This window comes from Aphanomyces astaci (genome assembly GCF_000520075.1).
Source record: "Aphanomyces astaci strain APO3 unplaced genomic scaffold supercont1.16, whole genome shotgun sequence".
Taxonomy (NCBI): Eukaryota; Oomycota; class Saprolegniomycetes; order Saprolegniales; family Verrucalvaceae; genus Aphanomyces; species Aphanomyces astaci.
In genome coordinates this window covers 639289-665079 of record NW_009798279.1, presented here as the reverse complement: position 1 = coordinate 665079, position 25791 = coordinate 639289, and the positions used below count along the sequence as shown (strand labels likewise).

Sequence of the window (25791 nt, the reverse complement as noted above, 5' to 3'; positions counted from 1 at the left end):
CTCGCGGGTAGTCCGGATATGAGAGTCTCCGGATAACGATGAGGTAATGAGGCCGTTTGTCGAAAAACGCGAAACGCATCGCGCGGACGTGCTCAAGGTACGAATGCCACGAATACGACCATGGCTGATGGCATGCAGGATCCCACGCTGCGTCTCAGGCGAATCACGACACTCAGCACTGGGAAGTTGAAGCATCTACTGCGCCAGAGACGACTGTCCACTGCAGTCTCGAATGAAGTTCGACGTCGTCATCGACATGTCCGTACAACAAACCGCAGTGGATCGTAAGATCCATGCATCTCCCACGTCGACAGGCAGGTCATTCGTGGGCAACACGTCCCACTACGCCGTGTGCCTGTGGCTCAGCCTGTGGTTCGCTCTCAACATGACTGTGACGATCGTGAACAAGCAGGCACTAACTGTACTCAATCTTCCCGTGACGGTACTACCGCCACGATCGTTCATCTGGTCGTCCTTACCGTCATATACGCAGCTCACGTGTGTGCACATGGCATGCAACTCCATCGGCGCCTACCTGTACGTGCATTTGAGTTGCCGCGGGGGGGCTCGTGGGCGGCCGCTGCCGTTGCGACCCGACCAAGCCATCACCATGTTCTTCTTCAGGTACGTCGCCACCACCGGTAATACCGTCAGTGGAATCACATCCATACATATATGCGTTGCAGCTTCATCTTTGTGTCCAACATCATCTTGGGCAATTGGAGTCTGGGGCTCGTGAGTGTGAGTTTGAACCAGATCATGCGAGCCCTCGTACCCGGCACCACCGCCGTCCTCAGCACCGTCGTCCTCCACACCACGTACACGATGGCGCAGATACTCGCGCTCGTTCCCATCGCGTTGGGAGTGTACATCGCATGCTCACGAGACATCGCTTCCACGCCCATGGGTATCGCCATCACGGCCCTCGCCATCCTGTTTGCCTCGCTCAAGTCTGTTCTCTCCAGCAAAGTAAGCCACTCCAACGTCATATTATTCGTAATGAACACATCGAGTGCGTGTAGTTCTTGACTGGTCATGTGACAGTAACTCCCGTCCAGTTGATCTTGCACCAAGCGCCGCTCTCGGCAGTGTGGTGCGCCGTCGTCATGATCCTTGGAGGTACACGAGGCATTATATAATATACACTAGAATGCCAATATTATTTATAGATATAATTCTGCCTGGTGTATATATATTTTGCAGGCGAGTGGGACGTGCTGCAGTCGACGCCGTGGGATGTCGTGCGTCCTGCCGTGGGGCTGTACGTTGTCACAGGGGCATTCAGCTTTGCTCTGAACGTGACCAGCTTCGCCGCCAACAGGTGCACGTCCGCTGTGACACTGGCCGTGTGTGCCAATGTCAAGCAAGTCGCGGTGGTGGCGCTGTCCGTGGTTATTCATGGCGATGACGTGGTGTCGGGGCAGATGCTGTGGGGATGTGCCCTCGTTGTTATTGGCGGGGTGTGGTACTCATACGTGGCCCACCACCCGTTCACCAAACAATTGTCCAAGTCGTAGTCTTATCAATAACAATATGGATATCTATTTAACACATCCGTTGCATGCCACCGATGAACGTTGTCACACATACCACCACCACCATGTACTACGACGTACTGCGGACCCTACTCGGCTTCCTTTCGACGACGACTAGACACAACAAACACACAAAAGTCATGAATATATATAAGTGGTTTCCCGATATATATACTATATATATCGGGAAGCCACTATCTCAAATGCCATCGTACCTGGCCGTGGGCGGTCGTGTCTTTGTTGACTTCTTCCCAGTCTTGTCCTTGGATCGAGTCTACACATATCCAACGTCATCTCACAGATCAGTTTAACGCCCAAAGTGGCTCGCCATGCTTCTACCTCCTTGTCGTCCGTGTCGCAGGACATGGTAGGTCCACTGGCGCCGCTGTCCTTGTCGTCGTTGCTTCCCTGCATATTCTCGTCCAGCACGATGATCTCCACGTCATCTTCGTTGGACGCGATTCGGTCCAGCCAGAACCCCATCATGCCGCTCTCGTAGTCCTTGGTGCGGCGCTCCGGCATCTCCAGCTCGAGCACGATCACATTATCGCCTTTCCACCGGGGGTTGCCGCGGTCCAGTTGGCGGTTGCGTCGGGCAAAGTCGGTTTCTGCCCGACGGACGCCTCGCCGCGCCACCGGTCGCTTCGGGCGGAGGCTCGTGGGGCGCGTCTCGAGGTGCTCGAGCGTCCACTCGTCCGCGTCAGGGTCCCACTTGCTTCGCTTTTCAATCGCATACGCGTCGTCCAGCGGTACAAAGTGCTGCAGAAGCACCTGCTTGATCTTGAGCTGGCGCGTCAGTTCGCGGATCGTTTCGAGCATGTCCTCCTTCTCCGTTTGAAACTCGGCGCGCAGGTCCTCGATCTCGGTGGACGCGGCCTTGTGCTTGGCCCACAGCTTCTTGAGCTTCTTCGTCTTCACGTCAACCTCTTCTTGGAGCGAAGAGAACTGCTCCTCGAGTACCATGTTGGAGTCTTCGCGCTCGGCCAACTCTCGCGCCAGCTGCATCTCTTGCCGCTTCTGTTCGTCGACCTTTTGCTGTGCGTCACGTAGCTCGAGCTCCTGCTTGGCGGCCTTGTCCATGAGCTGTCCGCCCACGATCACCTTGTGCTCGTACTCCTCCAACTGAGCCAACATCTCGTGCTTCTTCTTCTCGAGCTGCTCCTTTTGCTGCGCTTTTTCCTGCAGCTGTGCCGCCAGTCGGTCCCGCTCCTCTTCTGTCTTGGACTGTGACGCCAGCAACGCCTTCATCTCCACCTGCGCCTTCTTCTTGAGCTCGTTCTTCTCACGCACTGCGTCTTCTTGCAGTTTCTTGAGCTCGTCTTCACTCACTCCTTCGCGCCGCACGATGGTCTTTTCAATGATCTACCGGTAGTGTATGAATATTATGTACATGGCGTTCATTTTGCTTGTATCAGCACATGTGAGCCATGCATGGCTAACCTTTTCAATGATCCGTGGCGCCGCGGCCTGCATCATTGTCGTCTTGCCTTCCTTGCCATCGACCATGGCGTGCGGGCCCCCTATCCCCATGCCCTTTTCCTGGGCCGCCAATGCCTCGCGCAACTCTTTGATCTTGTCCTGAAATTCGCGAATTTTCGCATCTTTCGGGTCTTCGTTGATCTTGGGCTTGTTTTTGATGTTCTTGGCCCGATTCGCATATCGCAATGTGGACAGCGTTTCGTTGTAATTGTAGTCGGCGGGGCCGCAGTTGGCAATCATGACGGTCTTGGCGTTGCCACCCAAACTGTCTTGGAGCAGCCGCGTGAGCTTCGAGTCGCGGTACGGAATGTGCTGCGACTTGCCGTCCACGAGGGCTGAGATGACGTTCCCGAGTGCAGACAGCGACAGGTTGATCTTGGTCGCTTCCTTCATGCGGTCCCCCGTCGCGCCCGTCTTGGCCTGCCGCTCGCTGCCCGCCAAATCCACCAAGTTCAGCTTGCCCACGCAAATGTGATCTTTCCCATCCACGCCCGTCGTTGCCGTTTCCACGGTGATAATAAACATGGAATGCGACCGCGACGACGTTTGGTTCATGAGTGTGGCGCCCACCGATCGATTCTTCTTGCCTACGTACAATGATGTCACATAACGTTATTCAATCCACATGGAAAACAGACGCGATGGTCGTACGTACCGTGCTGCATGACAGCGTCGATCTCAGCGACTCCCGTGACCTGGCGCGAGATCAAATCCTTGACGTAGATTCCCGTGTCCATGTTTTCCTTGAGTTCGAGGCGGTTTTGCGGGTCCGCCGCCAACAAGTCGCGGATTTCTTCGTTGTAGATCTCCAAGTACGACGCGTACACCATGAACTGTGTCTTAGGGATGGACCCAATCTTGTCGAAAATGTGCTTGAATGAGTTGGGGATGATCCCGCGCAGTTCGGGCGGGTCGTTGTACCCTTCCATCGTGTGCGACTTGCCCGCGCCCGTCTGGCCGTACGCAAAGATGGTGCCGTTGAATCCGTCCACGACGCTGTCGACGATGTCCCGCGCAGCATGCTGGTACACATCCATTTGCTCGCTGTCGTGACCAAAGGAAGCATCGAACGTGAACTTTTTCGGTGGCTCGCGGTCGTCGGACTCTGGGTTGTTGAGTGAGATCTCACCCTCTTCCGGCTTCGAGAACACGATGTACGTTCGTCCATCCTGCTTCTCCTTCGTGCTCAACGGACGAATGCGCACGACGACCTTGACGCTTTCGCTTCGATTGGACATGGCGACTCGACGACCGCCGCAGGATTTGTTTGGGCCGTTTTGAAAGGTGGCGACTTTTCAAGCGCAACTGCAATGTGATTGGTCCATGACAAATCCTTGTATATGATTGGTTGATGAACTTCAACTTACTTAATAACACATAAATGAATTTTCTATTATATTTATACAATAGATTTAAATGATGGATTTAGTCGTGTGCCTTGGCCAATTATCAACATGAGCTTCTCAGGGTTTGCACTCAAGGGAAAGAAGAAGGGAGCGACGGCGGCGGGATTGGCACAGAAGTCGTCCCTTGGAGGATTCCGTGTAGAGAAGGAGCGAAATGTTGATGAGAAGAAGGAGATCGTGGTGGGCTTCAGCACGTCCGGCGATGCCCTGCTGAAAGAACCTTCGGTAGGGTCCAAGTACGGACCCATGGTCATTCCATGCATCAAGGTGAACTGGACCGAGGACCAAGCCGCCGCCGAAGCGCTCCTGGCAGATATTCGAAATAGTTCGCGACAGGAACAAGAAGAATCAGAGGAGTCGACGCTTGTGATCCCCATCGCTGGAGGCACCGTCGAGAACACTTCCGACATAAACAAGAAGGATGCGCCGATGCTCACGAGGAATCGTATCCCAGGCATGGACAAGATCGTGGGGGAAACCAACAAATTCAAGCACGACCTGTCCATGCGACCAGACGAACTGGACATCCACAGCGACGCCTTCGACGCCGTGCCGATCGAAGAGTTTGGCGCGGCGCTGCTCCGCGGGATGGGTTGGACCGGCAAGGATCGTGTGGAGCCCACGGGGTCCAAGGTTCAGATGCGGCACTACCGATTGGGTCTCGGCGCCACCCCCAAGCCCGTTATCGAGGCGCCGAAGAAGAAGAACTTCATCCCAAAGCCCGAGCCCCGCGAGCGGAGTTCACATCACGGCAATAGTAGTAGTACTAGGAACGGTAGCCGGACTAATGGGCACAAGCGCAGTCGTAGTCGCAGCCGCGATCGGTCGTCTAAAAAGCGCTGACCTATTGTGCATTCCTGATAAACTTGGCAATTTTGTGCAAATCGCCAGCAAATATCCGCGATGACATGATTGGCTCAGATTTCGAAGAGTTTTGGGCAGAAATGGACATTCACCTGAGATTTCCACAACTGCCTGGGGCCAGTACGACGAGGTTCAGTCGCACGTTGCGGTAGCGCGGGCGTCCAGTTGGCCTACTCGGGATGTATGTGTGTACATGCGGTGTACGTGTGTGCTGGGGACTCTCATACGAGGCCTAAGCGCTCACTTGCTACAGCTGCAAGATTGGGAAACTGCGTCATAATAGGGTAATTCATACCGAATGTTTGGTAACGTTATTGTGAATTTGCTATCAACTTGCAAAATTCGCGTGGTTTGTCTAATCAATCATGAATCACGCTGGAGTTCTGATTGGTTGAATATCTGTAATAGCCAATCAAATCCACTCAAAAATGGATTAGCCAATAGCGTCGATTCGTGATTCGAGAGATTCGATTCGACGGGGTCTGGAAATCTGTACCGAATCCACAATCATTATTGGGGTCATTTCGCGGGCATTTGAAAAGTGTGGGCTATTTCAGAACCGTGGAAATGGTTTTTGAGAACCTGTTACTTCCAAGTACAACATACAATACTTACACGTTATATAAAGTACTACAGTAGTACTATAATACGCAGCAAGTAGTACTATTAATACATCTACAGTCCTGATGTAACTATAGATTTTTGACATTTCTCAAAAATTATTTCGATTTGAAGCTCGCTGTTGTTTTGACGACTTGTTAATGGAATTTCACGGCATCATATTGGACAAAATTGGACAATCAATGGTTTTCGATTGGGTACGTAGTGTGTATGTACGTAGTATTAATACTAGTATACAATAAATACTATTAATAGTAACGTTAGTCCGATAAAAAATACTATAATAGTACCTTTTATTCAGTAACATACTCTGGAGCACATACTTTAATCAAGTCAAAAAGAAATAAGAACAATTGGACTAAGATTACGGATCAGAGAGTAGTACTGTCGTAGCTATAGCCCCTTGCTTGTTATTGATACAACCAAGAATACAGTCGTATATCATGGTTTCTTGTCCAGAAAGCACGGAAAGAGGCGCAAGTTGGGCAGCATGTTGAGCCCTTCCATGCCCTTTAAGAACGGTTTGTTTGGGGTGAGCCAGTCGTCGAGCAATAGCCCCTCCGTGTACGACCCGGGGGTGATGGGGTTAAACTGGTACGCGCTCTCGGGGTTGAGAGACCACATGTACGCGCCGGCGTACTTGGCTTTGACCAACGACTCGACCACAAAGTCGGTCGTGCGCCGGGTCGTGAGCAGCGGGTGCTTGTCGTTTGTGTAGAGCCCGCCAAACTCGCCCATGACCATCGCCGCGTCGTTGCCGGCCAAGAACCCAAACATGGCGTACATGGAATCTGCCACACGGGTACGAAGCCTGTCGTCCGATAGCTCCACCATGAGTTGCCATTTGCCATCGTAAAAGTAGTCTTGCGGTGACACGGCCGTCTACGCGGCGAGGTGGGGTCTCTCTCGATAACGAAATATACATACCGTGTAATAGTGTGGCGAGTACACGAGTTTGTGGGGGACGTTGAACTCGACGGCTTTGGTGGCGGCGCCCTGGAGCCCCCCGCCCCACCAGTTGTAGTACACCCACGACTTACCGTCAATGATGCCGGTCTGGGGCCCGCCGTTGATGCCTTCGACGAACCCGACCCACTGCGGACACACGGATAGCATGTGGTTACCCAGCTTGGCGGCCCCTAGCGCCCAGTCCGTGGCGGGGATGCCGTCGCCCCATGTGGCCAGATGGGGTTCGTTTTTGAGATCGATGCCAATGACATTCCAGTACGTGTCCGAGCACAGTCCCTTGGCGAGCAAGTCGAACGACTTGAGCACGAGCGCTTCGGGGATGTTTTTGTCGTACCAGAGCCCCCCCGAGTTGTCGTTGGGGAGGAGTGTGTGCATGCTGATGAGTACCGTGATCTGGCGGTACCCCATCGCCTGAACGATGGACTGGATCGTGGTCATGTAGCTCTTGAGGTTCATGGCGCGGTTGGCCTGGCGGTTGACGAGGCCGACGGCGGGGGGCGTGTCGTCGAGGAGGTGGCCCACGGATACAGGTAACCGGACGCTGTTAAACCCGTTGCGTTGGAGGAACGATGCAATGTCAAACTATATCCCAATATTAATATATCGTACCAATATATATATATATATATGTATATTCGAGAGTATTTCGAAGGAATAAATCATACATTCATGCTGTCGCCCCCATTTACCACATGGTGGAGGATTGTGGACAATACATCCTCAAGAAATACACAGTATATGTTAGATTCGGTCCGAATTACCGAATTTGGGACAATGTGATTGGATGAGAAAAAAGAAGGTTGCCATATGATTGGCTCAAACGTATGAAGAATCACAAAACTATACTCGTAAATAACAAGGTTGCCATATGATTAGGTAAGTCTGAAGAATCACAAAATATACCTCTTAAACTAAATAGATATCGTATTTCGCAGGTTTGGCGATACGACATACAATCAAGACACGCAAGCATATAAAGTGCATGAAACGCAGGGAACGAGTCGTACCACGGTGGTGCCGTTCTGGTCGTTTTGCCACAGCCCAAATGGCACGGCGTTGAGGCTAATGACGAGATAAGGTAAGTGTAGTTTAACCAAGAGTAGTTAGTATTTTAACAGCAGGAGCTGGTTTCACACATACACTTACGTTTCCATGCCAAACCAGTTGACGCCCTTGATCCCCACGGCGACTTCGGTGCCGTTGGGAGACACGGCCACGATCTGCCCGTTCTTGCTCTGGTAGTTGGGCAAAGAGCAACCTGCCCAAGAACACGATTATTACGACTGTATATGGAGCATATGAATGGAGAACGCACTCTTCGTGGTGTACGTGCGGGGGTTGTTGACCACGCCGTCGTCCGCCACCTCGGAGATGTCGTCGCCCAGACCATCTTGGATCGCACGGCGCTTGGCGGCGGCGGCTTGGACGGATATCATGCGGGATTTTGAACTGTCGTAGGACTTCTTGGCGCCGAATGCAATGGCGACGGAGCTAAGGGTAAAGATGGACAAGAGAAGCATCAGACCTGGCCACACACGAAGGCGGCCCTTGTAGTCCTTGGGCGACTCAGACCGCGAAGTCTCTTCCACGTATGTGATGGTAATGGGCTGCACCCCACGGGACGGTAGATCGTACAGTCTGTAGTCGGACGTGGCGTCGACGTCTGTCGGACGTTCAAACACGGTCGGGTGCGCCGAGTACTGTGTGTTGATCCCGGTGGGTCGGGACGACAAGGATGAGCTAGGAGGGTTGTCGTGGGAACTGGAGTGGTAGCTGTTGGAGTTCTCTGTGGACGCGGTGATGTACACGTGGTCATCACCTTCTTCGCCAATACGTAAGGGCGCTAGAACGACTTGGTGGTCTGGCTGGACGACATCCACTTCGAACCGAGCGCTGCGGTCGTCGCGGGTGAACGCAATAGAGCCTCGAGAAAACGATGCCCCGAGATCATTCGTGGAGCGACGAGAGTCCTCCATGCCACAAGCAACAACAAGAAGAGTGAGGGAAGTCGCGAATGCAAGCGGCAAGAAGCTCAGCCAAGCCAGCCCCAAACGAACGAAAGTTCATGTTACTCAACGTGGGGAACTGGGAACAACCGGAAAACCACATCTGAGTTTGGGCTAAACCGGTTATTCCCACAAATACTTCGAGTGGCCTTCGTCACGACTGATGGGATGCTTAAGGCCACGATGGCCGCGGCGGTCTACGTCAAGGACCAGCGCCACGCCCTTGAATGAATTTGCCGCATCATCGTGTGCATTTCCATGGCCATCACCTTGCATACAATGACTACGAAGAGTTCATGGTTGGTGATGTATCCAACGTGTATCGGTCCAACTTCGATTTATCATATACTACCATATGGAAGTCAACTTCCACGGCAGCAAGTGGTTCACGTCGACAAACAAACGAGTTGTATCTGAATCTACTTATCCGTGGTCTTGCTTTGATAACGAACTGTTGGAACTGCTACATGTGTTGTTACTGTAACATTGTAAAGTAGAAACACCACAAGTAAGAAGTGTTATGAATAGTACCGGGTACTTGAAGTACCTCGAAGTATTAAGACGTGCTAGCGTTGTTTTACAACTTACTGTAGCATCGCGACAAGTACAGTACAATTCCCTCATAAAAGAGGTCCACTGTTGCTTTCTCAGACAATACTGTATTTTGGAGTGTTTATATAGAACTATGTATCCTCATCCGGATATACTGTATATACAGTAATATTTCCCTAATTGATTCGTGGAACTGTTTTACAGTTAATGGGGGAATCAACAATATGTGCGCCGGAAACAATATCCGGATCATTGTGTATCCGGATACATCCATCCATCCGGATAAGCGTCGAAATGGGCGATGCTTCTGAACAGTCGTGAAGCACAGATACGAAATCGTCGGTACCCCTTCGAGTAATCCGGGGTATGAAAGAATGAACCATCCTGGCAATGTTCGAGAACAGCTTCACATGGACAAGCAGCAGCTGCAGCACTTGAATAGTGGCCATCTCAATACCACCGACGGGACCAACAGCGATCATCCCGGGCAGCTGCCGTCATCGCAGCACCCAGCAAATCGCCACCACCACCAGCACAACCAACATCAACACCAGCAGTCATCGTCCCCACTGCCTTCTCATGTGTACTCGACGTCTCAAACAACATGGACGGCCCAAGAGCTGCATCTCCTCCACAAAGGCTTGACGGCGTTCCCGTCCGAACGCTACGACAGCATCACACGTTGCATCAAGGTCGCGTCGACAATTCCAGACAAGTGCATTCGAGACGTCGCGTGCAAGATCCGAAGCATTCACACGTCTCAAGCAAAGCAGGCCATGCACCACGACCAGCGGGCGATGTCGCCCATGCCGCCACTATCGTCGTCCAAGCGGCAAAAGCTCGACAACAACGTACGGCGGTCAGCGGTCACTTGAACGCTCAGAACTGCTCGTGTGTAGGACTTGCACATGGTGCCTCTCACGATCAAGAAGGAACCGGTGCTATCCCACGAAGACGCGGTCCGAAAAGGCCTTCAGGTGCTCCTTCTGTTATTAGTTCTGTCCTTTTAATATGGCCGTCGGTCGTGATAACTTCAGGAGAATGACCACACGCTGCATTCGATGCGGGCCAACTTGGCGTCGGGTCAGTTGCGAAGCAACCTCGAGCTCATGGCGCACTTCCGGGGAACTTGCAACGCCGTGCTCAAACGGTATTGAGTGTTTGGTTTACACGTCTCTCATGTCCACAAGTAGACTTGGCGCCATGTGCCCCGCGGTGCCGCCACTTCCACTACACCTGGACATGTCGTTGCTGCAATCTCATCCCACACCGCCGGCGTCATCACACAACAACCAAGACGACGTATAGCTTGTTTGGGAACGGACGTTTATAGAGATACATTGTGTATGTATGTACTGGGCATCCTCTTTAAGGTGTACCTTGTCACAGAATTGAATTCAAAGTGCATACTCGTGACTGCGATGCACCTGCTACTACTCTTTGTCCGTATCTGTCGCCCATGTAGGAGCTGTACACGACATACATTGGGGCACCAACATTCCCAGCCACCCCGATTTCATCCAGCATAACGTTACATGTATCAAATGTCCTCGAATTCCGCACACAGTACATCTAGGCGTGTATCGTTCTTCAAGTCGACATATGACTTTGCCGTAACCACTAGGCAGGTCCACTGGACAGACGGCGGTCGTCCATCACGTCGTCATACTGGCTGGCGTCGCCGTCGCCCCTCAGGAGCTTCTCCACCCGATCCACACCCCTTAACGCTGTCACACAATTCGGATTCAACGCCAGCGCATGGTGGTACTGCGGCAGTGCCAGCCCAAACGACTGGTTCAACGTGTGCACGTCGCCCAATTTCGCAAATACCACGTCTCGGCCCACGTATTGTGTGAGCGACTCGAGTCTACGACCACCGTCACAAGAATATATATATATATCTTATACTATATATATATACCAACCTGGCAATCGCATCGGGGTACTTTGTTTCGGCAATCAAGAGATCCACGAGCCCAAAATGCGCTCGAAGCAACTTGGGCCGCATACTCAACGCTTTCTCAAACGCTTTGCGTGCCTAGTATATATATATATACCCCTCGATCAACGACGGCACAAAAATCTGTGATACCGTTTTGTACCTTATCGCGGCTTTCCGGCCGGAGAGACAGCACCGACCCCAGCAGCAAGTACGCCCGGGGGCTGTGCGGCATATACATGAGCGCGAGCCGCGCGATGTTGATTGCGTCCGCGTACTTGTCGGCGCCCTTGAGGCAGAGGCTACACAGCCCCTCACTCATACCTTCGTACGCGTCCATGGTCTTGGCCAGCTTGGAGGCATGGGAGAACGACTTGACGGCATATTCAGGACGATCTAATGCCAGCAAAAGGTACCCCCGGCATATGTAGCTGCGAGCGTACGATGGGTCCACGGAAATAGCCTACCAAAGCGTATTATTACAGTAGAAGTAGTAGTACTAGTCCAACGAGTTGTTGTAGTAGTACACTAGTACAGTAGTAGTAGTCGTCGTCGTAGCGCTTTCAAGTAGCCATGGTGGTTGTACTACTACTACTACTACTACTACTACTAGTACTACTACTACCAATATAGAAAAGGTAGGTGTAATTCTTACTCGATCGCAGAGCTGAAGGGCGGCAGGCTGGTCACCTTTGAGGTCGCTGTAGCAAGCAGCAGCGAGCCACACTTGTGGGTGGGCTTCGGTGATCGTAAACAAATCCCTGACGAGGCTAATTCCCATTTGAGCGACCGCATTTTCATGGGACAAAAGGGGAAATTTCCCCACCTGACCTGTTGAGCTGCATGGTCAGGCCAGCTTGCTTCAATAAGAACGCAAACACGTCCATGTAGAGCACGTTGTGGGCATCGCAATGTCTCGCCTAAGCCCATGTGAGGTGCATATGACCAGCGGCAGTCGTCTACATGGGCGAGTTACATGCACAAAGGAGGCCATGGCCTGTTCAGGGCACTCCAGCTCCATCAATACACTGGCGCGGTAGAGGTGGCAGTGCAGGCTGTGGGTCGTAGCTACCACTCGCTCCATGTCATCGAGGGACTCGAGGGCGTCTACAAGCACGAAAACAAACACTAAACACATGGATATGGAAGTTGCAGTACGGACACTGGAATTGATGGCTGTGGAGCTGGATGTGGGCATCCACGAGCGACTGGAGCCATGCCGCGTCCGTGGCGTCGATGCCGCCGGTCTCGCCGAGCTCCGTGTACATGTGAACGATGTCGCTGTCGTCCAGCGGGTTGGGCTTGCGCTCTTCGTTCTTGCCTGCGATTTCTGCCAGGGCGAGCGTCGCTTCCACGGCGTATGGGTTTGCTCTATATGGACGATTGAGGCCACTTCATATGAACAACATCCAGGACGTACGTGAGGGCGGCAAGAAACCCAACTTCGGCTTGCCTATATATGGTGAGTGAGTTCAAGCACGAAGATGACTTGCATGGGGTGTACCGAGTCGAGCCTTGCGTCAAGTGGAGGTTCCCACTCAGCATGTTCATGCCGAGCGTTCGACGCGACGGCGGAATGCGGTCCAGCTATTCAAGAAGGGAGTGATGATGAGAGGGAGGAGTCTATAGACGAACCATTCGGATGGCGCTGGGAATGTCGTCCAGATGATGCATGCATTTGGCGATTTGGAACCGAACACGGGCTTCTGAAGACGTCATGTCGGACGATGCAGGGGTAGGAGCTTTCGGGTATTGGAACGCTAAGGACGACGAATAGTACCGCTATTGACATATGTCCCATTTAGTCTCCTCTATGTTTGACCAAGATTGTACCAAAGCGCGCTTGTACTCGCGTTTGTGCACGAGTGCGTCGGCGAAGACGAGGTTGAGGTCGTGAACTGCATGCTCGAGCTGTTTGTCTGGCGACATGGGCGCCGGAGAGCAGAAGATGCTCCCGAGAAGGACTACGGAATCATACTCCTCCTCGTGAAGCAGTTGGCGCATCTGGACCTCAATGCCACGGAGACCTTCAACCGACACCTTGGGATCGTCCTCCATGATGGAGTTGATTGCAAAATGTGATTTGAACGACAATAATCGATTTGATTGGTTAAAAGCATTTTAAACGGACGAATCATCGTGCTTCAATCAATGGCGACAAATTCGAGTTTGGTCAACCGAGGAAGGGCGACGGCGAGCGCCTGCCGCCATTCCTGAGCCTGTGACACGATGCGAGATGACGATGATTCCGACGACGATTCCACACTCATGTGCATCTCTTTCAACGCAGGGGCATGGGCAGTTTGAAGGAGCGCGATGCATTGCTACAACGCATGTAAGTCAAGGAGCATCGCCATCGAACTACCGCAGCAAACGCATCGCGAACGGTCCACTCCAGCACCGCACATTGCTTGATGCCACGATACAGGATACTCTCCCACCCCCACAGCGGCACATGTGATAGTCCGCGAAGATTCAGTCGACGGATGCGTCCATATGTCGCCACTTGGGTCATCAGCTAAGTTTCGAGTGTGTCCGTCCAATGCTTGCTATATACCAGTAGGTTGCATCATACCTCCATCAAGGACGCATCCGCGGGATGTCTCATCGACGGCATCTCCAGCGTTTCCAGGACACATGCAGGATGAGCCACGGCCTTGACCATGGACGCGAGGAACGTCGTGTCGAGTATCAACGTCGAGAAATCCAAATGCAAGTGGCGCACGACGAGCTTATCAAACTCGAGCGCCGTCGATCGGTCGTTCGAGTCTTGTTCGCACACAAAGCGAAGGTTCAACATGTGCAAGTCCAGGCCCTACAGTGATGACAGCCACCCCCGTCGGTGCCATCTTCAATGGACATGGCTTCCTACCGCCATGATCTGCATGAACGCACCAAGAAACCCCCGTGTGAACACATTGTCGGCCACGGACAGGCGCTGGAGCCGCCCCGCCTCGGCACATGCCGTCAGACCTGCCACCACATGCTTCTCAATCGCTCCAAGGTCACTACAGTACGTACACACTCACTCCATGATAGGCTCTGGACACTTGAAAGGTGTTACTTTCTTGTCCACTGTCGATTCGAAAAGGAGTGCTCACAATCGAATCGGCAGACGACAATCGATATACGACCAATCAAAACCCAGATCACGAATGAAGTAGCCAATCAAAATATCCACTTATATTCGACCAATCAAAACCCAGGTCGCGAATCAAGTAGCCAATCAGAGCCCACTCTTCGACCCATTCGAATGAGTGTGTCACTTTTACTGGTAGATATTTGACACATACAAACGTCAGTACAAACAATCGATCAGCTCAAAAGTCAGCCAAATTTGGAAAAAAATCATACCATTGCTCCAAATTGACAGATGTGAGGGACGTGGAGCACTGGGTCAGCAGCGCTTGGACATGACATCCGTGCCGCGCCAACGTGTTGTAGGACAGGTCGACTGCTTGCAACCCCGACAACGATGCAAATGCCGCCTGTCTTCATGTGAGTGCTTCAGCGACGAGCATGGGAATCCTCCATCATCGTACCAACGGCAACGCCCACATAGCTGGGTCCACGTTGACGCTTCGAAGGTGGAGGGTTTGCAGAGAGGATTTGAGGGCGGAAGAGTTTTGGATTGCAGATGCAAACGCAGTGAGCTCCTCGGAACCCACGTCCATATCGTGCATCGTCCAATGGCGGATACTCCAAGCGCTCGTCGCCGCCGCCCTGATAACTTTGTCGATGCGATCTCGTGGATGTACGTCGCCCCAGCCGCCGCGGATGGCGCCGTACTGGACATGACATGAAGACGAGTCTGCATCGTGTTGAATGCTGTCACGGATCGACTGGAGGACTTCAAGGTCTCCATCGTCCACTGGTTCCTTATCAAAGCCCGTTCACGACATGCGACGATTGCTGGGAAGTTGAGACGTGTGTACCAATGCAGATGTCGAAGACAAAGGAGGAGGAGGGAGTGGACTGACTCGAGGTCGTTTGGACGGGGGGAGGCCAGTAGAAGTATGCTGCTGCTCCACTTCGTTCTGGAATGCTTCCAACGACCGCTCGCGTTCGTCCACGTCGACGCCATAGCTTTTTTTCAGGTCGTTCAAGCTCACATTTGAAACTCTACACGCTACGTCAGGTAGATGATCTTGTGGCCAGGAATACACACTTACGTTGGTGGACCGAGGTTCGTGGCAGGATTGGCGGCAGGAGGAGGGGCGGCAGTCACGTTGATGGCAAAGGAGTCCCATGGCGCGGCGTCCATCGGACACGAGCACGTGGCGTACTCGACGCACGATCGCTGCTTTCGCAACAAGATGATCGAGTCGTCGTGGCGAACGATCAGCTCCACGTGTACGTCCCCATGCACAATGAGACTGGCCGACGAGTAGTACGCGCTGTGTAGACCTTCCATTTGCTTCTTGCACTCGGAGAGGCGCTTGTCCAATGGACCGACAGTGTCGCGGTCAAGAATGTCCAGCTGCGACTCCAACGTGTCCAAATGCATGGGCTTGCGCTTCTTTAGGTGGCGGTAGATAGAGTCGAGTTCGATGATCAACGCGTTCCCGTCGTCGATCCCAAGACCTGTACATGGAATGAGGAGAGGGGAGCGCAGAGGGTCTCGACAGTACCTACCGTTGGTCGTGGCCGATGCCCGGCATGTCTTCGTGCGGGACTTGTACTTGAAGGTTCGCTCTGTGCAATGGCGTACCTCTCCACGACGGATTTCGACAGCCAAATCCACCACGCGGACATACTACATTGACGCATATGACGCACAACACCGAGAACAATCACACAGGTCATCAGCTGTACCAAATCGAACCATTGCCCGAGCGCATCCGCCGTCATGTTGTGTTGCAGATGCTTCTGCAGAGTGTCCAGAGCCTTTTCGTACGTGGGTACGTAGGCTTCGACGGTCGCATACACCAGTCTCAGCTGCGCTTCCCTGTCGTTCTTCCTTGCCACCAAGGCTTCCTTTGATGCCATCACGGCGCCAAATCTTGCAATTTGCAAACCCTGTCATATTTAGTATCTATTTGCAAAGGGTATTGCAATTTGAATCAGCCAGTCAAATGCCGAGAAATCAAACGCATTTGATTGGCTATAAATATCATAATGAGTCTGATTGGACAATACGAATTGGCTGGTGGGGACGTCGGGAAACCCCGGCGGCGGAGGACTACTTTACAATTTGCCTGTAATTGAAGATGCCTGCTGTACGTGTCGATGATCCTGAGGCTCTGTGAGACTTGCATGTCTGACAAGCATGTCCGTAGATCCACCATTACCAAGTCGTCGGCCGCAAGGCTCCCACCGAGACCGACCCCAACCCTCCTGCGTTCCGCATGAAGTTGTTCGCCCCTAACGAGGTGTTGGCCAAGTCCCGCTTCTGGTACTTCTTGCACCAAATGAAGAAGATGAAGAAGACGACTGGTGAAATCTTGAGCGTCAACGAGGTACTGCGCTGTGTCCGTGCATGTTGAGTGCTCGCCCAACATGTGTGTCCCATCTACCTTCTCCATTTTGGAGTCGCCCCCTTCGTCTTCGCAAGAAGGGAAGGTCCATGGGGCTAGACGCTTGCTTGCCACGAGACCCCATCCGGGGTCCAGCTTGCAAACCGTTGAATTCTCGCGGTGAGAACCGTTGTTTAGCACATGCCGTGATCATATTTTGATCCGGTTGGTGGTTATCCAATCAATCTCCCCGCGACCTGGTACCCGTCATTCGCAGCTTTGATCGCTGCGACTAGACCTCCGACGCCTGCATGTGTCTGACCCTGTGTGTGTGGTGTACGTAGCTCCGTGAAAAGAACAAGCGCATCGTCAAGAACTACGGTGTGTGGATCCGCTACAACTCCCGTTCCGGCACCCACAACATGTACAAGGAATACCGTGATGTGACGTTGAACTCGGCGATCGAGCAATTGTACGCCGAATTGGCCGGTCGCCATCGCGCCCGCCCGCGTTCGATCCAAATCATGCGCACCGCCATCTTGGCTGCCAAGGACTGCAAGAAGCCCAACACGTTGCAATACCACAACAGCGCGATCAAGTTCCCCTTGTCGCACCGCGTGCCTCGTCCTTCGCTCAAGAAGTTCCGCACCATCTTCAAGGCCAACCGCCCCAGCACTTTCCGCAACTAAGCGGATTCTGGAACCGTTGTTGGACCTCGTTAAGATGTGTCTTAGCAGTGTCTTCGAGATATGAGAATGTAATACCAACCACCTTCTCAGGGCTGTCGATGGTGTTGCATCCATAATGCATGGGATGGATGGATATATAGCTCATACGGCATGGTAGTGTACAGTACTTGTCGTACGCATCATGGAAATGATGATGTCCTGCAGCTTGGTCACCACAGCTTCACTGACATGAAGCCGCTTCACGCGACGACGTGCGCCGCTTCAGCTGAAGGGGATTTGATATTTGCAACCATATTTTGGGAATTTTCTTGTGATGGCAACCCTTTTTTGTCGTAAAGTTGTAAAGGGTACCTGTTTTTGTCGAAAATCACAACCGGTGGATTTGCCCTACGACTTTTGTACTGGTGGATAGACGGAAGATGGCTCCGAAGAAAGGCGCGGCGGCGGCACAGGACACGAACGAGAAGCATAAGCATCCGCTTCAAGCCGTGCTCTTCGCGGACTCATGGACGAACACGTTCCGGCCCATCTCGCTGGAACTTCCCAAGGTCCTCTTCCCCCTAGCGAACGTGCCCATGCTCGAGTACACGCTGGAGTTCCTCGCGTCCAACGGCGTGGAAGAGGTGCTGATCTTCTGCACGGGAAATACGGCTGCGATCGAAGCCTTCTTGAGCACGTCAACGACGGCGCAGACCGTGAAGACGCAGATCGTGATGAGTCCCACGTGCTTGACAGCGGGGGACGCCATCCGTGAGTTGGACCGCATGCAGTTGGTGCGGTCAGACCCGTTCATTTTGATTTCGGGCGATGTCGTGTCCAACATGGACTTGCGCAGTGCCGTGGAAGCGCACGAAGCGCGGAGGAAGAAGGATAGCTCGTCCATCATGACGATGGTGTTCAAGGAAGCGCAGGTCCACCACAACATCCGACCGCTCACCGACGAACTCGTGGTCGCGCTGGACAGTCTTACGCACCAACTCGTGCTGTACGAGACCAAGCACCCGAGCACGGCCATGGCGTTCCTGTCGAACGCGGCGTTCCAGGACCATCAGCAGATCAGTTTCCGCTACGACCTCATGGACGCGCAAGTGTACATTTGCTCGCCCGACGTGTTAGTCCAGTTCAGCGACAACTTTGACTACCAGGACATCCGCACAGACTTTGTGCGCAACGAGGCGCAAAACTACGAAATGGGCAACAAGATCCACGCGCACATCATCTCCAAGGACTTTGCCGCGCGCGTGCATGATCCCCGCACATACAGCGCCATCTCCCATGCGATCCTTCAGCGATGGACGTACCCGCTCGTGCCGGACAACAACCTCCTCGGGTTGCATTCGACGTATAGCCACCAGCGCCATGACATTTACAAGGAAACAAATGTACGCAGCAGCACTTAGAAGTCGCAAACTTTTGGAGATGATTCACAGCCCCATCTTGGGTCGTAGGTGGTGCTGGCGCGGACATGCTCGATTCGCTCGACGAGTATTCTGGGCGAAGGCACGTCCGTGGGCGCCAAGTCGGTCGTGGACAAGAGCGCCATCGGTCGCAACTGCAAACTCGGCGCCAACGTCAAAGTGCTCGGCAGTTTTCTATGGGACGACGTCACGGTTGAAGACAACGTGGTACGTCCGATGGAGATATATTTTGGCCTTTTACCCAAAATGTATGCTATTTTTGCGACTTCGCCAAATCTATCGATCGATTATTCGTTGCATTGACTTTTGTATGTATAACTCGTCTAGTCTCACACTAATTTCAGTCACACACTAATTCAAGGTTGAATTGGTCGAACAGTGGCTTTGATCTAATTTATCTATCGATTATTCGTTGCATTGACTTTTGTATGTATAACTCGTCTAGTCTCACACTAATTTCAGTAACACACTAATTCAAGGTTGAATTGGTCGAACAGTGGCTTTGATTGGTCGCTTGGTTCGTGTTCTGGGTTTTAAATGGTCGATCGATTGTCTCCGGATTTGGTTCTGCTCATTCGAACTCCATTTTCGAATCGACTTGACAATATATATCAGTCTGTGGGGTTCGAACGACCGACGACCAATCACGTATGTGTGGTTTAGACGATCGAAGGGGCGATAGTATGCAGCGGCGCGATCCTTCGCCAAGGCGCGGTCGTCCAGGAAGGATGCTTGATTGCCCACGGTGTGGTGGTGGGGCCCAACTTCGTCGTGCCGTCGCACACCAAGCTAACGACGGTGCGCCGCGTGGCAGTAGACGACGGGTTCTCGGATGACGACGAATATGCCGATGACGCCACCGAAGAAGCGACGGATGAGGCGTGGAACCCCGCGCATGTGGGCGTGGGTGGCGTCGGCCGCGTGTGGACGCTGGAAGACGAAGGCGGCGCGGACTCGGACGTCGATGACGATGACGGAGAAGACGCCGCGACCCGCCTCGAGCAGCTCAAGCTGACGCTGATTGGCGCGCCTGATTTGGTGGCAAAGCAGCGCAACCGCCTCGCGTCGTGGGATGCACTGAGCTCGTCCGACGATGAGGAGGCCGCGGCCCCGTTCGACGACGAGGACCCGCTGGATGGATTCGTACGCGTCGTGATGGACATGGTCGTGTCGGGCGACCACGGCGGCGACGGCGTCGACAACCTCTTTTTGGAGATCAAGAGCTACAAGTTTGCCCAGAACCGGTCGTTTGCCGACTGCTTGGCGGCGATCTTGCCTGGGCTGTGCAACCTCATTCCCCGCGCCAACAAGACGGACATGCAGATCCTGGCGCTGCTCAAACCCAAGCTCGAGAAGTGGAGTAGCGTCGTGCTCAAGTGCGTCATGGGCGACGTCGAGCGCGTGGCGATCGTGGAGATTCTGGCGGCATACTGCTTGGAGCCAGCCAACGCGGCCACGTACTCGGGTCTGTTTCGATTCATCCTCCAGATCGCGTACGACTTGGAGTGGGTCACGGAAGACAACATCTTTGAATGGGAAGACAACCAAGACGCCCCCGGCCACCCGTCGCTGGTTCAAGATGCAGCCGTGCAGGAGTTTTTGGAGTGGCTTCGTGGTGACGATGAAAGTGATGACGAAGATGACGACGAATAGAGTACACTCTCAACGTAAAGGTAGCCTGAGTGCCCATACCCCATCCCCATGCTGTTACACTTTACAGTAATTGTTGATGTGTTTCTTCTAAACTGGACCGACATGGAGAATGATTAAATCGACGACACAACCACATGCACACAAGAATCATCGGCAGAAGAATTGAGCCAATCAGACGTCGAATTAGTGTGAGACTTCAATTAGTATCACACTAATTCGACGTCTCATTGCCTCGTATGCAAACACCTTTTTACAACATACTGTCCTTTTACCCAAAATTTGGCTGACTTTTGTGTGCTGATTCGCCAAATCTATCGATCCATATCGTCCAGCATCACACTAATTTTAGTCATACACCAATTCGGTGTTGAATTGGTCAATAGAGTGAATATTTCATTTTTTTTAGATTAAAAAATAAAAAAAATTGCATTCACAATGGTTAGTAGAAAAAAGAATTATTCAGAAATATTACACTTTGATTTGGAAGTTAGAAAATATATAGAAACTACTTATAAAAATAAAAGGTAAAAAAATATATAACAGTATTACAAGCTTGTAATAATTTTAATATAGAAATACCTAAATTTTGTTTTCAGGATAATTTAAATATCGCAGGAAATTGTAGAATCATTCAAATCATCCCCGTATATTGCCACATACTCCGGAGTACTCCGGAGTACGTGGGTTCGATCCTCCAAATAGTTTTACCTATTCTTCAATCTGTTCATAATTAGATCACTCAGTTTCGGGTCTTATTTTTATAACTTATTATAAGCTTTTTAAAACTTGATTTCTCTACGCCTATTTTTTTTATAAATTAAGCTTGCTAAAAAAATAAACTTGCTGGCCCATTATGCAATTGATTGGCCACTTGAATAGTGTTCTGGGTTTTGATTGGTCGATCGATTGTCTGCCGATACAGTAAAAGGAAGATGAATAGCGTGTTCGGATTGGTGGATGGGTTGGAGCATCTGGAAGGCTTGTGATTGGTGGATTTGTTTTGTTTATTTGGCGGCATATTACGATTTGTCCACGATGGCGATGACGAATGTGGTGTTTGGCGACGACTACGACGAAGACGCGTACAAGCTGATGGAGCTCCCGGCAGAAGTGTGTGACTCATTCACCAGTGGAGACGAAGTGTATATCGTGGGAGACGCCACCCAACGCGCCGTGCTATGTACGCCATCCCAGAGCTTCTACCTCGTCAAGGAAGACCAGTCCAACCTGCGCATGTTGGTGGATTCATGTCAATGGGAACATGCCACGTCCGAAGTCGACATTACGATCCGAGGGTGCTCGATCAACCATTATGAACTCACGGAGAAGCCGTTGAACGTGAGCGAACTCAAGGCGCTGCTCATGGAGGCGCCATGGACCAAGGACTGGTGCGCCAAGTCGGTCTTGTCGTCCCCGGTAAAGAAGAAGCTTCGAGCATCGACTCTGTACACACTGAACGATCTCATGGACAAACTCCAGCACAGCGCGTACGAAGTCAGGCAAATCCTGCGCCAGCTCCGCGCCGTGTGCATCGACGGGTTCTGGCGCCTCGTGGATCCGTCCTACTCCCAGCACGTCATGCACGAGATCTTGGACACGATGATGCAGCAGGACTGGGACCTCTCCACCCCCCTCTCTGTCGACTCGCTCCAAGTCCACCTCGACGCCATCACTCCCGTCATTCTCGCGCACACCCTTGGCGGCTTCAGCCAACCCTCTGCCACCGACGACGCGTTCACACTCAGCCCCACCAAAGTGGCCGCGTTCCAGGCCACCGCCCTCTTCGAAGAGCGCAACGAGTGGCCCGTGGCCGCCTTCATGGAGCAGTGGGGCTTCCGCGTACCCGACGGCGTCCCCATCGACCTGTCTTTGCTGCGTGGCATCGCCATCCTTCGAGGAGATGCAAGTTCCGTCGTGTACTTTCCGCAGTCGCGCCTGTCCATCGACCCCAAGATGCGGTTCCACGAGATGTTTGCGTTCCAGCCCAAGTGGACGCTGGCCCAGCTCGAGCCGTATCTCGAGTACGTCTGCTGTCCATCGTGTGTGTGCGATACAGTTTATCGATCTTTCTTATTAACAAGGTAGATTTGTTTGTAGGCAGCTCGTGACGGGCAAACTGACCCAGGCGTCGCTCCTGCTCAAGTACACGCGGGCGTCGCGGGTACTCCACTCCCCCGACCGACTGTACAGCAAACGATAAGGCAATCTATTGTTATGTGATTGAACTATGCCATATTGTGAATTCGCTATAAATGTCCAAACTTCGCGTGGCTGTTTGTCTAATGAATCACGCTGGCGGCGTTCTGATTGGTTGAATATACTTTGTCTTTTCTGTAAGAGCCAATCAAATCCTTGGATTATTAGCCAATAGCGCCGATTCGTTCGTGATTCGATTCAACATTCAACAGGGTTGGAAAAATTCATACCGAATCCACAATATATATATATAATATATATTCACCCCCTTGCTTGTGTAATCCTTTCCAAACGTACAACCCCATCCACGAATATGGATACTAGACACGGCAAGGTACAGATTGCACATGATATAGATACAATATGGGTGCTTGTTACATGCGCGGGGGCGGGAGGCGCCAGAAGTTCATGTCGTTGAACGCTTCTTCTTGGAACGTGGCGTCATGCTGCTGCTGTTGGACAAAGGGAAACATCATGTCGAACGTGCGCGGGTCCTTGAGGTCGGCGTACGATGTGTCTGTGGCCTTGAGTACCTTTTGGTGCGCGAGGCGGAACCTCCCGCCGTCCATCACGAGCACCTTCCCGGGGTGGAGTCCCGAATGAAGGAATGCATGCGCGTGGTGGGCGTTGGTAAGTCCAGCGTAGAATGGGTTCACGTCGGGGGGGTACAGCGCCTGGAGTTGCTGCAGCATGGCCAGCTTGACGCTTGTTTGGTCTGGGGTGTCCAGGGCCAGCCCAAGGAATGCGCCCAGGAGCGGGGCATGGGGGAGGTCGTCCCGGACAGACCGGCGGCGAGACGAGAGGTAGATGAGCTGGTACCCGTGCCCAAGCACGTGCGTGAAGAAGTCGGCGGCGCTCGACGCCGAACGATCGAACGAGTCCGACCCGACGACCAAGTCAATGTCGGCTACCACAAGCTTGGATGATGCGTGCCACAGAAACAAGGTGGACGTGACGCGCACATCGTCATCGCCACACACAGTCGACTGGACGCGGAACTCGAGTGTGTTGGCGCCATAAGCTAGGTTCATGGCCGTGAGCTGGGCTTCGGACGGATACACACTGCGATGATGGTCAAGAGGTGGAGGGGATGGAGGGGGGGATGACTCGGGAAGGCGGGCATGGTCTGCTGCTACGAAGAGCCACACATGCGAGTTCCATAGGTCCAGTCGATTCGAAATAGAAGGTAGACCCAAAACACCACTCAAGTGGTCAATCAAGTGGTCACTGTTCACCGAATTAGTGTGTGATTGAAATTAGTGTGATACTGGACGATACAAAAGCAATCGATCGATGATAGAGTTGGCGATTTTCAGCACAAAGGTCAGCCAAATATGTTGGGGAAAATGGACAATACCACTTGATCGAAACCAACGCAACCACGTCGACGCCGCGCGTGGTTCCTGTGGGGGTGCCACGTCACGGGTGTCGGACAGATCGAGGCGGGTGGTGGGGGCCGCCAAGTCGAAAATCGTCCCTTCGATCGTGTGTCGGCGCTGCTTGCGAGTCGCGTCTACCGCCGCCGTGTGGGGGAATGATGCTGTATCCCACATCATGGACGAACATGGAAAGCACGCGGCCGACACAACCAGCGCCTGCGCAAACAGGTCGTACCGACGATACTCGCCGCGGACCATCACCATGAGCGACGGATCTTGGAGGATGGCGGCGGCATGGCGGCGAAACGATTCGGCCGACACTTGATGCTTGCGAAAGATGGCCGCGGCTTCGTCAGCGGACGATGCTGTGGACATGAGATCCCCGCAGAGAGACAGCGCGGGCGGCAATGCATCTACGTACTCATGCCATGTGACGACGTGCAGACGCGATAGAAGGACCTGGCGAACGCTCCAAGCCGTGTACGGTGTCGCAGTCGGCGGAACACGGGATGGGGCCGCTCTCGGTCTGCGCGTCGAAGTAATCGCTAGTGGACTTTTGCAGCATGGCCTTGTCAAGTGACGGAGGGACGCTGTGCATGGCGTCGAAGTAGATGCTGGGAGCGCGCATGTCTGCTGTAAACGGCATGCTGGCCTACGAAGAGGATCGTGTTCATGGTGGGGGGGCATGCATGGCCATACCCTCGGAGCCGTCAGATCGTTTGTCGGAGATGGAGCGTTGAAGTGAGGGGAGCTGCGATACAGTTGCAATGGCGTCAACTACGTCAACGCATTAGGAAAAACGTACGCTTGTGACGACGGAACAGGAGCATCGTCGAAGTCGGTGAAGAACAAGGGCTCGATGGACTCCGAGACGTCCGTGTCGACGGTCGCGGCGTGCACGAAGAAGGCTTCTCCGTTCGAGTCGAGCTGCGTCAAGAGTTAAAGATCCCGACGATAGCATGGATGGCAAGATGAGGCGGCACGCACCTCCATGTACACGCCTGGAGCCTGCTCGCCATTGACGTAGACTTCCACGCGTCGTTCCAGGTACTTTGTCATCTGGGAAATCGTCCATGGTAAGGTCAGATAGTCGACGTGGGTTGGAACCTCGAACGACGTACCTCAAAGCGCACGTAGAAAGGAGTGCATCGGACCTGACGGTCGGGTGCGCCATGCTGAATCGCGACCACATCGATCGCTTCGGTGTGGTTGCTCCCGAGGTCGAACACGGTTGTGACGTACTCCTTCACCGAGTTGATGACGTTCATCTTCCCAGCCAAGCCAAGATCAACCGCAGCCTGGTAGCTACTGGATGAGACAAGGAGGATGCACGAAGGTTATGCTGAGGTCCGAGTCCAGCACCTCGGTCGGTGATAAAGTCGCCGAAATGGACTTCAACCACGACGACATTACATTTATCTCATGATTACGGCATACAAAACCGAGGTCAAATCTCGTCGTATACATTTTTCCGGATACGAACCGGTTGCTCACAAGCCAAAATGCTTGCCTCCGAAATGTTACAGAGCATCCATCTAACACTGCATGTCACGTTGGTTGATGCGCAATGCAGACCAAGTAAATACTTGATGGAGAAGCAGCTCGACGGCAGCGATTGCGACTCGCTCC

At 52.8% G+C, this 25791-nt stretch overlaps 12 protein-coding genes across 18 annotated transcripts; 6 read left to right on the top strand and 6 right to left on the bottom strand.

Annotated features, from left to right (window-relative positions):
• The first annotated feature begins 68 nt into the window (after positions 1-68).
• On the top strand, positions 69-1544 carry H257_07698 (hypothetical protein). Of its 4 annotated transcripts, none has more exons than XM_009833310.1 (6): positions 78-97; positions 139-442; positions 494-624; positions 687-969; positions 1023-1119; positions 1204-1544. In XM_009833310.1, the coding sequence occupies exons 2-6, from the start codon at positions 233-235 to the stop codon at positions 1515-1517; spliced, it is 1035 nt and encodes a 344-aa protein (XP_009831612.1). In that variant the 5' UTR covers positions 78-97; positions 139-232; the 3' UTR covers positions 1518-1544. The 4 variants fall into 4 exon arrangements, with proteins under 4 accessions (XP_009831615.1, XP_009831614.1, XP_009831612.1 ...); XM_009833311.1 differs by having other exon boundaries at positions 1170-1544; XM_009833313.1 differs by lacking the exon at positions 1204-1544 and having other exon boundaries at positions 69-97; positions 1023-1180.
• Positions 1176-4288, bottom strand: H257_07697 (hypothetical protein). Its single transcript, XM_009833309.1, has 5 exons — positions 3670-4288; positions 2976-3601; positions 1875-2897; positions 1751-1809; positions 1176-1649 (listed from the first exon to the last, which is right to left on the bottom strand). Exons 1-5 carry the CDS (start codon positions 4250-4252, stop codon positions 1625-1627), a joined length of 2316 nt encoding a protein of 771 aa, XP_009831611.1. The 5' UTR covers positions 4253-4288; the 3' UTR covers positions 1176-1624.
• Positions 4289-4468: 180 nt separating this feature from the next.
• On the top strand, positions 4469-5329 carry H257_07696 (hypothetical protein; the record flags this gene model as incomplete). The annotated part of the gene is made up of 1 exon (XM_009833308.1): positions 4469-5329. One exon carries the CDS (start codon positions 4469-4471, stop codon positions 5261-5263), a length of 795 nt encoding a protein of 264 aa, XP_009831610.1. The 3' UTR covers positions 5264-5329.
• Positions 5330-6258: 929 nt separating this feature from the next.
• Positions 6259-8931, bottom strand: H257_07695. 2 transcript variants are annotated; one of them, XM_009833306.1, is made up of 5 exons: positions 8190-8931; positions 8021-8132; positions 7882-7936; positions 6833-7456; positions 6259-6787 (listed from the first exon to the last, which is right to left on the bottom strand). In XM_009833306.1, the coding sequence occupies exons 1-5, from the start codon at positions 8848-8850 to the stop codon at positions 6347-6349; spliced, it is 1893 nt and encodes a 630-aa protein (XP_009831608.1). In that variant the 5' UTR covers positions 8851-8931; the 3' UTR covers positions 6259-6346. The 2 variants fall into 2 exon arrangements, with proteins under 2 accessions (XP_009831608.1, XP_009831609.1); XM_009833307.1 differs by having other exon boundaries at positions 6259-7456.
• An 824-nt stretch (positions 8932-9755) lies between these two features.
• On the top strand, positions 9756-10868 carry H257_07694 (hypothetical protein). Its single transcript, XM_009833305.1, has 4 exons — positions 9756-10283; positions 10332-10409; positions 10470-10582; positions 10626-10868. The coding sequence occupies exons 1-4, from the start codon at positions 9807-9809 to the stop codon at positions 10738-10740; spliced, it is 783 nt and encodes a 260-aa protein (XP_009831607.1). The 5' UTR covers positions 9756-9806; the 3' UTR covers positions 10741-10868.
• A 79-nt stretch (positions 10869-10947) lies between these two features.
• H257_07693 (hypothetical protein) lies at positions 10948-13302 on the bottom strand (the record flags this gene model as incomplete). Its single annotated transcript, XM_009833304.1, has 11 exons — positions 10948-11299; positions 11358-11470; positions 11535-11834; positions 12027-12141; positions 12203-12291; positions 12348-12478; positions 12534-12742; positions 12792-12824; positions 12876-12958; positions 13007-13153; positions 13205-13302. Coding segments are annotated over 11 exons (1565 nt in total), but the record flags the coding sequence as incomplete, so codon positions are not given.
• Positions 13303-13478: 176 nt separating this feature from the next.
• On the bottom strand, positions 13479-15054 carry H257_07692 (the record flags this gene model as incomplete). Of its 2 annotated transcripts, XM_009833302.1 has the most annotated exons (6): positions 13479-13695; positions 13737-13889; positions 13947-14186; positions 14244-14379; positions 14726-14859; positions 14914-15054. In XM_009833302.1, the coding sequence occupies 6 exons, from the start codon at positions 15052-15054 to the stop codon at positions 13516-13518; spliced, it is 984 nt and encodes a 327-aa protein (XP_009831604.1). In that variant the 3' UTR covers positions 13479-13515. The 2 variants fall into 2 exon arrangements, with proteins under 2 accessions (XP_009831604.1, XP_009831605.1); XM_009833303.1 differs by having other exon boundaries at positions 13479-13889.
• Positions 15055-15264: 210 nt separating this feature from the next.
• H257_07691 (hypothetical protein) lies at positions 15265-16360 on the bottom strand (the record flags this gene model as incomplete). Its single annotated transcript, XM_009833301.1, has 4 exons — positions 15265-15493; positions 15544-15955; positions 16007-16127; positions 16187-16360. 4 exons carry the CDS (start codon positions 16358-16360, stop codon positions 15265-15267), a joined length of 936 nt encoding a protein of 311 aa, XP_009831603.1.
• Positions 16361-16517: 157 nt separating this feature from the next.
• Positions 16518-17609, top strand: H257_07690 (hypothetical protein). The gene is made up of 3 exons (XM_009833300.1): positions 16518-16590; positions 16651-16830; positions 17172-17609. The coding sequence occupies exons 1-3, from the start codon at positions 16582-16584 to the stop codon at positions 17514-17516; spliced, it is 534 nt and encodes a 177-aa protein (XP_009831602.1). The 5' UTR covers positions 16518-16581; the 3' UTR covers positions 17517-17609.
• A 300-nt stretch (positions 17610-17909) lies between these two features.
• H257_07689 (hypothetical protein) lies at positions 17910-20699 on the top strand. The gene is made up of 3 exons (XM_009833299.1): positions 17910-18898; positions 18965-19141; positions 19598-20699. Exons 1-3 carry the CDS (start codon positions 17936-17938, stop codon positions 20585-20587), a joined length of 2130 nt encoding a protein of 709 aa, XP_009831601.1. The 5' UTR covers positions 17910-17935; the 3' UTR covers positions 20588-20699.
• A 918-nt stretch (positions 20700-21617) lies between these two features.
• On the top strand, positions 21618-22937 carry H257_07688 (hypothetical protein). The gene is made up of 2 exons (XM_009833298.1): positions 21618-22608; positions 22685-22937. The coding sequence occupies exons 1-2, from the start codon at positions 21623-21625 to the stop codon at positions 22785-22787; spliced, it is 1089 nt and encodes a 362-aa protein (XP_009831600.1). The 5' UTR covers positions 21618-21622; the 3' UTR covers positions 22788-22937.
• Positions 22938-23012: 75 nt separating this feature from the next.
• H257_07687 lies at positions 23013-25549 on the bottom strand. 2 transcript variants are annotated; one of them, XM_009833296.1, is made up of 7 exons: positions 25284-25549; positions 25150-25221; positions 24968-25089; positions 24862-24913; positions 24622-24814; positions 24141-24575; positions 23013-23915 (listed from the first exon to the last, which is right to left on the bottom strand). In XM_009833296.1, exons 1-7 carry the CDS (start codon positions 25428-25430, stop codon positions 23158-23160), a joined length of 1779 nt encoding a protein of 592 aa, XP_009831598.1. In that variant the 5' UTR covers positions 25431-25549; the 3' UTR covers positions 23013-23157. The 2 variants fall into 2 exon arrangements, with proteins under 2 accessions (XP_009831598.1, XP_009831599.1); XM_009833297.1 differs by having other exon boundaries at positions 23013-23912.
• Positions 25550-25791: the final 242 nt, after the last annotated feature.

Excerpts from the sequence above, each read along its gene's own strand:
- H257_07689 (XM_009833299.1), top strand. The coding sequence starts at position 17,936 with ATGGCTCCGAAGAAAGGCGCGGCGGCGGCACAGGACACGAACGAGAAG. Across the intron at positions 18,899-18,964 it reads ACATTTACAAGGAAACAAAT|GTGGTGCTGGCGCGGACATG; the intron begins GTACGCAGCAGC and ends CTTGGGTCGTAG. Across the intron at positions 19,142-19,597 it reads TCACGGTTGAAGACAACGTG|ACGATCGAAGGGGCGATAGT; the intron begins GTACGTCCGATG and ends TGTGTGGTTTAG.
- H257_07695 (XM_009833306.1), bottom strand. The coding sequence starts at position 8,850 with ATGGAGGACTCTCGTCGCTCCACGAATGATCTCGGGGCATCGTTTTCT. Across the intron at positions 8,133-8,189 it reads CCGCACGTACACCACGAAGA|GTTGCTCTTTGCCCAACTAC; the intron begins GTGCGTTCTCCA and ends GTTCTTGGGCAG. Across the intron at positions 6,788-6,832 it reads ACTCGCCACACTATTACACG|ACGGCCGTGTCACCGCAAGA; the intron begins GTATGTATATTT and ends CTCGCCGCGTAG.
- H257_07697 (XM_009833309.1), bottom strand. The coding sequence starts at position 4,252 with ATGTCCAATCGAAGCGAAAGCGTCAAGGTCGTCGTGCGCATTCGTCCG. Across the intron at positions 3,602-3,669 it reads CGACGCTGTCATGCAGCACG|GCAAGAAGAATCGATCGGTG; the intron begins GTACGTACGACC and ends CATTGTACGTAG. Across the intron at positions 1,650-1,750 it reads ACACGACCGCCCACGGCCAG|TCGTCGTCGAAAGGAAGCCG; the intron begins GTACGATGGCAT and ends TGTTGTGTCTAG.
- H257_07688 (XM_009833298.1), top strand. The coding sequence starts at position 21,623 with ATGGCGATGACGAATGTGGTGTTTGGCGACGACTACGACGAAGACGCG. Across the intron at positions 22,609-22,684 it reads CAGCTCGAGCCGTATCTCGA|GCAGCTCGTGACGGGCAAAC; the intron begins GTACGTCTGCTG and ends ATTTGTTTGTAG.
- H257_07690 (XM_009833300.1), top strand. Across the intron at positions 16,831-17,171 it reads AAATCTTGAGCGTCAACGAG|CTCCGTGAAAAGAACAAGCG; the intron begins GTACTGCGCTGT and ends TGGTGTACGTAG.
- H257_07694 (XM_009833305.1), top strand. The coding sequence starts at position 9,807 with ATGAACCATCCTGGCAATGTTCGAGAACAGCTTCACATGGACAAGCAG. Across the intron at positions 10,410-10,469 it reads CGGTCCGAAAAGGCCTTCAG|GAGAATGACCACACGCTGCA; the intron begins GTGCTCCTTCTG and ends TGATAACTTCAG. Across the intron at positions 10,583-10,625 it reads TGCAACGCCGTGCTCAAACG|ACTTGGCGCCATGTGCCCCG; the intron begins GTATTGAGTGTT and ends GTCCACAAGTAG.
- H257_07687 (XM_009833296.1), bottom strand. The coding sequence starts at position 25,430 with ATGAACGTCATCAACTCGGTGAAGGAGTACGTCACAACCGTGTTCGAC. Across the intron at positions 24,914-24,967 it reads CCTGTTCCGTCGTCACAAGC|CTCCCCTCACTTCAACGCTC; the intron begins GTACGTTTTTCC and ends ACTGTATCGCAG. Across the intron at positions 24,815-24,861 it reads ACGATCTGACGGCTCCGAGG|GCCAGCATGCCGTTTACAGC; the intron begins GTATGGCCATGC and ends TCCTCTTCGTAG.
- H257_07698 (XM_009833310.1), top strand. The coding sequence starts at position 233 with ATGAAGTTCGACGTCGTCATCGACATGTCCGTACAACAAACCGCAGTG. Across the intron at positions 970-1,022 it reads AGTCTGTTCTCTCCAGCAAA|TTCTTGACTGGTCATGTGAC; the intron begins GTAAGCCACTCC and ends GAGTGCGTGTAG. Across the intron at positions 1,120-1,203 it reads CGTCGTCATGATCCTTGGAG|GCGAGTGGGACGTGCTGCAG; the intron begins GTACACGAGGCA and ends TATATTTTGCAG.